This window comes from Haliotis rubra, unplaced genomic scaffold, assembly GCF_003918875.1.
Source record: "Haliotis rubra isolate DU_JTF1 unplaced genomic scaffold, ASM391887v1 Scf978, whole genome shotgun sequence".
Taxonomy (NCBI): Eukaryota; Metazoa; Mollusca; class Gastropoda; order Lepetellida; family Haliotidae; genus Haliotis; species Haliotis rubra.
The window spans coordinates 106,821-116,766 of record NW_025767721.1 but is presented as its reverse complement, the minus strand read 5'-3'; the positions used below and the strand labels follow the sequence as shown (position 1 = coordinate 116,766).

The following is a 9,946-nucleotide window of genomic DNA, read 5'->3' as shown; positions in this document are numbered from 1 at the left end:
GCCTAGTGGCTAAAGCGTCCGTTCATTACGCCTAGGCCCGGGTTCGATTTCCAAAATGGGTACAATTTTTGAAGCCAATTTCAGGTGTCCACCGCCGTGATACTGCTGGAATATTGCTGAAAGTGGCGTAAAGTGCAATGAAATTGCAGTGGACTTATTAAGAAATTTGACTATAAGTTCAAGATCATAAACCATCAGAAATGTTTCTCCAAGAGACGTATCTTATAATACAAATACATTTGAACAGAGGCAGTACACACGCCAACATGATATTATGTTCCCCTGTGGGTTATAAAGCATACGGAGGCGCTACTATTTCAATTAGACACGATGTCATTCATAGTGCGTACATCTCAATACTAATTTTCAAGCCGTTGCTGTTCGCTTAACTTTGCATATTGCATTAACTGAGTGCCCTTTATATATTCCACCTTCATATGCCCTTCGTCAATCTGAACCTCCGAATCTGTATGATAAGCTTCTTAATCCCTGAATAACTACGGGCGATTTGAATGGGTATAACCCTCTATGGGTGAAATACGAGCAGAAACAGTAAGGTCAAAGTTATTGAAAAGTTTTATTTCTGATAACAGTTTATGTTTTTTTATAATGATGATTCAAACACGTATTAACATTCAATCACTGGAACATATCCTGTCCTCGATCTGTCCCTTGCAGACACAACCCATAAAGAGAATGGATCTCCAGTAGCCCATGCTTGTCGTAAGAGGCGACTAACGGGATCGGGTGGTCAGGCTCGCTGACTTGGTTGACACATGTCATCGTATCCCAGTTGCGTAGATCGATGCTCATGCTGTTGGTCACTGGATTGTCTGGTCCAGTGATTATAGTTTTGCACCACTTTTAGCAGTATTCCAGCAACAGCACGGCGGAGGACACCAGAAATGGGCTTTACACATTGTACCCATGTGGGGAATCGAACTCTGGTCTCCGACGTGAAGAGCAAACACTTAAACCACAGGGCTACCCTACCACCACAACAGGATTTGAACGAGTGATCATATTCTTTTGGCATGCCTAACTGACACAACTCAAGGGCTCTCAGACTACATCGTCACCCGTCCTGATTCATATCCATTATAGAAAAGTCCATTCAGTCTCATACACGGCGCCACTTTGCCAACAAGAAGGTAATCAAACATCCAGACATGAGAAGTATTAATGTTCTGGTGCTCATAGTGTCGTCATGAACACGTACTACTTCCGAGCCACTTTTGATTTCTCCAAGTACTGTTTTATGATTCCGTTTTGGAAAGCGAGGTACTGGAAGTGGCATAAATTTAAGTGATTCTATGGTCAGCCTCCTCCTCATCAACCCCCGCATTGATTCCAGATCGGGTGGTTTGCTACCATAATTGCCTTCCTCCTGAAATAGTACGTCAACAGAAACATAGGAAGTGATCTTGTTCAAAGAAGACTGGAACTCTTCCAGAGCCCGCTGTGACTGTTGCAACTCGGACAGGACAGTGTTGAGTTGGGCCATGTTATCTTTATGTGCTCTGGTGGCCAGCTGCTCAAGGGGTGCGTAATGGTCCTCAACTAAACTAATCCATGTACTTTTCTGGGTATCAAGAGCAAACGCAACTGCTGAATAGTTGTCCAACGCTTTCTGTTTCTGGTCATGTATCCGAGACAATGAACTGTAAACGCCCTTCAAAAGAGGCTGCACTTCAGCCAAGTAATCTGTAGCTTTGTTCTGTATGCGCGGAATGGCATCTTTCAAGGGGAATTTAGATTGACACCGTTTATGTCTCATTGCAATGCATTCAACACATTCAAGTTTGCTGCAGGTGAAGCAAAACATACTTTTGATTGCATTGTGTAGGGAACACGTGCTGACTGGGCGATCTGTGATCATCAACTTCATCTTTTGCTTCTCATGAACAATACCCTGGAGAATCTCATCAGTACGGAAGCGCGATGCATAGTCTCTGCTTCCAGGTGCACTCTTGGGGATTTTGAACGGCTGGTTGCATAAAGGACAAGGGGCTGTAGTTGCTTTCGGTCTAGACCCGATAAATTGGTTTAGGCATGATTTGCAGATCCGATGTGTACAAGGTAACATTTTGGGGTCTCCGAAGACCTCGGTACATATTGGACACTGTAGATCTTCCTCTGCTATTCCACCTGTAGCCATAGTTCACTGCAACATGTAAATATATAACGTAAAACGTCTGAGTAAGGGTGATCCTGACAAGAAAACTGGGGCCGGTGGGTTAGACTAGTGGTTAAAGCGTCCCTCCATTTCACCCAGCCCATTTCTGGTGTCCTCCGTCGTGATATTGCTGGAATAGTGCTAAAGCGGCGTAAAACCATACTCACACACTCCATTTCACCCCTTCTCAGTCAGAAACTGATCGAAGCGTCGATGCATAGACCATATCGCAAGAGTTATCTACCCTTGAATCGGTCCACCCGAATCGGGGAACTCGGGAAGCGACAGTGGATTTGCCAGTCGAGCATCAAAGCGTGAATGGAATTTTATAGAAAAGGCGGGATGCATGTTCCATTCTGATTTTACTATACGAGGCGTTTAATCGAGTTATTTTGTTGAAAACGTGCCTCGAATTCGTCCCTTTAAACCATTCTACGGAAGTATATACCCCAGCCTTACCCAGTAACACACTCAGATAACAACCACGGTCACTCATAAGGTGAATGCTCGACGTTCAGTAACATGCAGTGGTTGCATGTTTGTGTCGTGAGGCTTGGCAACCGCCATTGAGTCACCCGTTCATGTACAACCCCAGGTCGGATAATGTACCCCAACCCGTATTCATCCTGGATTCAGTTCTGACAGATCTGTATGTGACGTACGGGGCGTACGGGTGACCTCAACTAACGGTAAAACCACCACTGCATAGTATTCGAGCATTCGTATTCAACTTGCTTACCGTTTGTGTACTCCTCGTTGACAAAGATATCGTTCCCGGGTAATAGCTGTGACGTTGAACAAATTTGCAAAGGGAAGTAGCTCTGCCCCCAGGTTAGGCTTATCGTTAAGGAAGCGTAATAAAATACACTCTTCGCCTTGAGTGTAGGGATTGTACAATTTGTTAGCACACGAATTTTGAAAGAGACATATATTAACCCTTTTAATAGGTAACAATGCCGAATGTATTTATCTTGTCAGGTGATATGGAGATATTTTTATAAATTTGATGAAGGAAATCTGGCGAATTTGAGGAATGCGAATCTGGTAATTTTTACAGAGTACAGATAATGTTGTCAGCTGCAGCTGTAAAAGCTGATAATTCATTAAAAGGATGAGCTTATTTATAAATAAAATTAACTGGTTTTCGTAGTTTCAGTCCAATATTGTTAATCAGCATGACAGTAAATAATTAATTCATGCATTATATTAGACAATATGTACTTTTCGATTATATCCCTTGGTCCATATTTATATAGACGAGCGAATACATATAATTTTGATAGTTAGGAGATAAACATATTGTGTCTAGAAATCTGAGGTATATAACGAAATTATAAAAGCGTGAGGTTTTAAATAAAAACTGTACAGCTATTATAATTTCGTTATATACCTCTGATTTTCAAACACAGTATGTTTATTTCCATTCTACCATAAACGCGCTATTGAGATTTTCAAAAAATACTTACTGTGTTGGAAAATCAGAAGCATTGAACGTGGGTATGTACCTCTGAATGGCTTTAATTAATCACTCACAATCCAGTATTTACTGAAATCATGGTAGAATAACGAATAAACTCATTTAAACTAAAAAGGAGCCCCAGTAAGATGGGACATTCAGAATCTGAACCTGAGGAAATCTAGACTTGCTTCATTCAGGGTTTTAGCATTGCAGGGAGGGTTAGGCAGAAGTGAAAATAATGTGGTTCAGGGATTATGAGACAGACTAATGTTTATATTGCAAGGAAGATGCGGGTAGCCCAGTGGTTTAAGCGTTCACCCGTCACGCCGAAGACCAACGTTCAATTCCCACTTTAGTACAATGTGTAAGGCCAATTCCTAGGCTCGCTGACTTGGTCGACATATATCATCGTATCCCAAATGCGGAGATCGATGATCATGCTGTTGCAATTGATCACTGGATTGTCTGGTCCAGACTCGATTATTTACGGACCGTCGCCACATAGCTGGAATATTGCCGAGTGCGGATTTAAACCACAAACCAAACCAACCTAATGTCCACCGCCGTGGTATTGCTGGAATATTGTTAAAACTGACTGACTGAGTTTGGTTTTACGCCGCTTTTAGCAATATTCCAGCAACATCACGGCGGGGAACACCAGAAATGGGCTTCACACATTGTACCCATGTGGGGATTCGAACCCGGGTCTTCGGCGTGACGAGCCAACGCTTTAACCATTAGGCTACCCCACCGCCCCTGTTAAAAGCGATATAAAAGTATACTCACTCACTCATAACATCCAAAGCACCAGTCAGCAACGCCGCCATTTTCGCTCACTTCATGAGTGAGTGAGTTTATTTTTTACGCCGCTTTTAGCAATATTCCAACAATATCGATGTGGGGGACAAGAGAATCGCTCACTTCAAAGGGTTGAGATCATGATGTTCCAAGCTTTCGCTCTACACTCCGAGCACCCGGGTTCGATTCCCCACATGGGTACAATGTGTGAAGCCCATTTCTGGTGTCCCCCGTACGATATTGCTGGAAAAAGCGGCGGAAAAATAAACTCACTCATTCACACTTCACAATGTTCCATGTGATATGTTCAACCTGACAGAAAAGACGACTTCAAAAAGGTGTTTGCTGCACACGATATGAACGCGGTTGCCAGGATTAGAACAATAGTTATCAAATGGGCCATAAAATATCACAGTGTGCTTGTCAGCACGTGCACAGGCAACGCGAGGTTTTTTTAACCCAGGGAGGCGAACAAAGTCGAAGTGTCTTGACCCAGTAAATATTCAGACAATGCGGAGGTTTGTTGGGCGCTCGGATGATGAACCGATCCAACTGATCTATATAGAAACTGCGTTAACAGCCATGCCAGATTGTCTTACGTAGAAACGTGATGGAAAGTTACAACAATATCGGTCGTGTTTTGATAGCGATTTACAATGGTGCTCTTTTCCCAGCCCGTTGCTTGTCACATATGGAAAACCCTAAACGCTGTGGGTGTCCCTTGACTGTGACTGGAGTGAGTGAGTTTGGTTTTACGTCACTTTTAGCAATATTCCAGCAATACCACGTCGGAGGATACCAGAAATGGGCTTCACACATTGTACCCATGTAATGAATCGAACCCGGGTCTTGGGCATGGCGAGCGAACGCTTTAACCACTACGCTACCCTACCGCCCCTTGTGACTGGATGGGGTATTTCTGTTTTTAAGCTTTCACCGTTCACACCTAAGACATCTGTTTCATTCCCGAGATTGGCGATATATGTTCAAGATATTTTGGTGTCCACCTCTATAAGGTTGGTAGATTATCACAAAAAGAGAGGTGAAATTTTAATCTCTCATCCTTGAAGATCCTGGTTAGAATTGGTCTTCAGCACCCCATGCTTGCCGTAAGAGGCGACTGACGGTATTGGGTGGTCAGGCTCGCTGACTTGGTGCACACATGTCATCGTATCTCAGTTGAGAAGATAGATGCTTATGCTGTTAATAACTGGATTGTCTGTTTCAGACTGAGTATTTACAGACCGCCGTAGGAATATTGAGGAGTGCGGCTTTTAACAACAAACAATCATTCACATTTCATCTCTCATTTTCATGCTGAGAGTGTAAGGCGTATACTTCAGCGTGTGAGTGAGTGAGTTTAGTTTTACGCCGCACTCCGCAATATCCCAGCTATATGGCGGTAGCCCGTAAATAATCGAGTCTGGACCAGATAATCCAGTGACCAACAGCATGAGCATCGATCTGCGCAATTGGGAACTGATGACATGTGTCAACCAAGTCAGAGAAACTGACCACCCGATCCCGTTAGTCGCCTCTTACGACAAGCATAGTCGCCTTTTGTGGCAAGCACATGGGTTGCTGAAGACCTATTCTATCCCGGATCTTCACGGGTCGCGTATACTTCGGCGTGTGGTCTTGTGCATAGAGTTCAGGTCACGATCAGGTGAAGTTAAGCAACGTTGTGCGCGGAGAGTCAATGGATGGGTGACCGTGTTTGGCAACTTGACTCCTGAGAGTGTCTCACAACGAAGCACATGAGATATGCAATCCCACCTTAGGCAAGTGAGCGAGTTCAAAATTGTCTCTGTTCACCCAGCAGAACATGGGTACCCGGTGGGATAAAGCATGCAACCACTAACCTTCTGGAACAGGCAGCTTGGTTTATCCGGGGTAATAATAATCAGATTGTTTGGGCGCTTTGAGCATGCATTGTGCTTGGAGAAATGCACTTGTTGATAAATGGTATTATTATCACTATTATCATTATAACTTTCTTTTGCATGGTGTTACAACGTTAAATCCAATCCCTGCACACAGAGAGGACCGCAGCCAATTAATGACACACTACATACTTGGAGCAACCTTTTATTTATTCTCTTTTTTTCCAATTTATGATATTATTGTTAGATGAGGTTATTGACTTTTTAGCATTATCTGTTTGTTTAAATTGTTCTTTAACACCACACTCAGCAATATTCCATCCACACGCTTGTTCATTTATTAGAGACACCTGCCAAGCCAGACAAGTTTGAAGCCAAATTAGGACGATCTTAGTCACGTTTCCATGCACGATTCAAATAACCCGAAATTCATTCATATATAGTGGTCACAAAAAAATGCTTGATCTTTAATTTTAAATTCTAAATTCGTAAAAGTGTAAGTATATCAGTGATAATCTTCAAGACGGTTCAATCTGCATTTTGTAACGTCAGCTTCAATGATGCTTCTATTTAATGGAGTTCGAGTTAAGAGGTATTATATTCTAAGCCAGCTAGGCACGTAATCTCATCTAACACACACATCTACAGTGTCGGCCTGAAGAAGTGTTTGTTTAAATCCGCCTTCAGCAATATTACATATATACGACGGTGGTTCGTAAATAATTGATTCTGCGATTGACATCATGAGCATCGATCTACGCAACTTGGACACGATGACATGCATCAACCAAGTCTGACCACCCGATTTCGTTAGTTGCCTCTTACGACAAACATGGGTTGTTGAAAATGTTCACGGGTCGGGAGTGAGTGAGTGAGTGACTGAGTGAGTGGTTTTACGCCGCTTTTAGCAATATTCCAGCAATATCACGGCGGGGGATACCAGAAATGGGCTTCACTCATTGTACCCACGTGGGGATTCAAACCCGGGTCTTCGGCGTGACGAACCAACGCTTTAACCACTAGAATACCCCACCGCCCCGGGAGTGAGTGGTCTAACCGTTTCAATGACAATGTAATAATTACTATCACGGCATGTCAGCTGATTGAAGTCAAAGACGTTCAGCACAGCTATACTGCTGACACACCTAAAATGATAATCAAGGCGAATCTGGGGTTCCTATCCACAATGACAGCATTCTGGCACGGCTAAGGGAGGTAATTCTGTGTCGTGAATTCCAACGCTTAGGACGACATGGTCACCTATAGTCCACTAAGATGTATACTACTCAAAGGAGTTAAAGAACAACCACCTCTTTCAATTCGCCCGCCGTGATGTTTGCTGGAATATTGCATGCATGACAGTCATTCTTTCAATTCACATTTTGCCATGCCTGACAGAAGGTTACTGTCATGTGACAAAGGTGGTTCTGGTTCTTTGCCATGCCGGATGAAATATATATCTAAATGAAAGAATCCGGGTGTTGTTTGATTTCTTTTGAGTAGTATCTACAGGTCGGCTTTTCAAATCGAACTGACATTTTACATAACAACATTTGCTTCATTACATCAACATCGAAAGATATACAAACGCCATCTTATGATATAAATTTCGATGTTGTTTTCGGATACCATACCCGTCTACAAAACAATATTGAAACATAATAAATTTAAGAAAGATGATTATTTTAGTTGTACATGTATTTTAATACTGCCTGACGAATAACACTTTCGGACATCAAAGTTGCTACCCTCTCAGTATAATTACTGAACAGTTAATCTCTTGGTTTACGAACATTGACTGTTGGAGCGTTGACGTCTTCATTCCTATCTTGGTAACCCGTAACACTCGGCAATCTTCATGGATGAATGTGCACAAATGCATTTGTATATGAAACCATGATAAGGCCTTTACTCGAAAAATACTGGTCCCTTTCTTTGGAAATTCAGTTTGGAAACTCAATAGACACTGTTCAATTAAAGACGTCTTATCCTTCTATTGAATAGTGTCCCTAGGCTATGGATGTACTTCACGCCGAAGACCAAATTCCCATGTTTGTGATTTTCTGGTGTTCCCCGCCAACATTCTGGGTCAAAAGCGGCGTATTTTTCAGTATAAGCCATTTGTCATGGAATATCCAACAAATCCAAAAAAGCAGTGAAAAGTGCACATTCGTCAATTTGATTGATGCAGGGGTTATCGTCAGAATAACCTGTTGACGGATCATGGAGTCATGGATATGTTCTTCTGTATGTATCAAGACTCTTACGAATGTACCCTGAAGGAGGAGTTTCCGAAGTAACGGAGTTTCACGTTACATCATGAGCAACCTGAGAAGCAGCAATGACGTGTCATACAGAAAGTATATGTCATACAGCATGGGCGTGTTATGCAACAAGGACGTGTCATACAGCAAGGACGCATCATACAACATGGACGTGTCATACAGCGACGTGTCACACAGCAAGGACGTGTCATACAGCATGGACGTGTCAAACAGCAACCTGTCCTGCAGCACGGACGTGTCCTACAGCACGAACGTGTCATACAGCGACGTGTCATACAGCACGGACGTGTGATACAGCCTGGACGTGTCATACAGCGTCATGCCATACAGCACGGACGTGTCATAAACACGGACGGGTCATACAGCATAGACGTGTTGTACAGCACTGACGTGTCATACAGCATAGACGTGTTGTACAGCACAGACGTGTCATGCAGCAAGGACGTGTCATACAGGGACCTGTCATACAGCACGGACGTGTCATACAGCGACGTGTCATATAGCAAGGACGTGCCATACAGCAAGGAGTGTCATACAGCATCGACGTGTCAAACAACATAGACGTGTCATGCAACCTGGACGTGTCATACAGCCTGGACGTGTCATACAGCGTCATGCCATACAGCAAGGATGTGTCATAGAGCGGGGTATCATAAAGCACGGACGTGTCATAAACATGGACTTGTCATACAACATAGACGTGTCGTACATCACGGACGTGTCATACAGCATGAACGTGTCGTAGAGCACGGACGTGTCATGCAGCAAGGACGTGTCATACAGCACGAACGTGTCATAGAGCGGCGTATCATACAGCACGGACGTGTCAAACTGCAAGGGCGTATAATACAACATGGACATGTCATACAGCCTGGACGTGCCATGCAGCCTGGACGTTTCATACAACATGGTAGCAGAACAACACAAGGGGCCAAAGTCACTTTTTTAACTGAATACAGTAAACATGTCCAAATGGAACAACGATGCCATTATGATCAGTCTACCCATCTAATGCATTTTTATTTTCTGAGATCTCAAATTGGTTTCAGTTTGTATGAAAAATATATTATATACTGCAAGTGAAGTTCTAATGTCATCACAATGCTGAAAGAAAAAAAAGTAAAATGCGCCTTTTTTAAACATTTTAGTCCATCTGTATATTTCAGTCTAAAATACCCCCAAAAGAAACTGAAGTAAGATACATAATCAGGTGATCCATGTCTGCGTTGACATTTGTTTCCATGCAACAAGGACGTGTCATACAGCGTCCTGTCATACAGCAAGAACGTGTCACACAGCGACGTGTCAAACAGCAAGGACGTGTCCTACAGCATGGACCTGTCAT

General features: G+C 43.0%; 2 protein-coding genes across 2 annotated transcripts in view; both read right to left on the bottom strand.

The window, feature by feature from the left end:
* Window positions 1–1,120: 1,120 nt before the first annotated feature.
* LOC124265398 (tripartite motif-containing 13-like) lies at window positions 1,121–2,158 on the bottom strand. Its single transcript, XM_046700168.1, has one exon. The coding sequence runs from the start codon at window positions 2,156–2,158 to the stop codon at window positions 1,121–1,123; it is 1,038 nt and encodes a 345-aa protein (XP_046556124.1).
* Window positions 2,159–9,697: 7,539 nt separating this feature from the next.
* The window catches only part of LOC124265396 (beta-1,3-glucan-binding protein 2-like), an 8,092-nt gene continuing 7,843 nt past the window's right edge, over window positions 9,698–9,946 (bottom strand). Inside the window, exon 8 of the mRNA XM_046700166.1 lies at window positions 9,698–9,705. Within this exon, the coding sequence (XP_046556122.1) occupies window positions 9,698–9,705 (8 nt within the window). The remainder of the gene's footprint in view (window positions 9,706–9,946) is intronic.

What these genes read in the sequence shown, in the direction of transcription:
- LOC124265398 (XM_046700168.1), bottom strand. Translation starts at nt 2,158, where the DNA reads ATGGCTACAGGTGGAATAGCAGAGGAAGATCTACAGTGTCCAATATGT.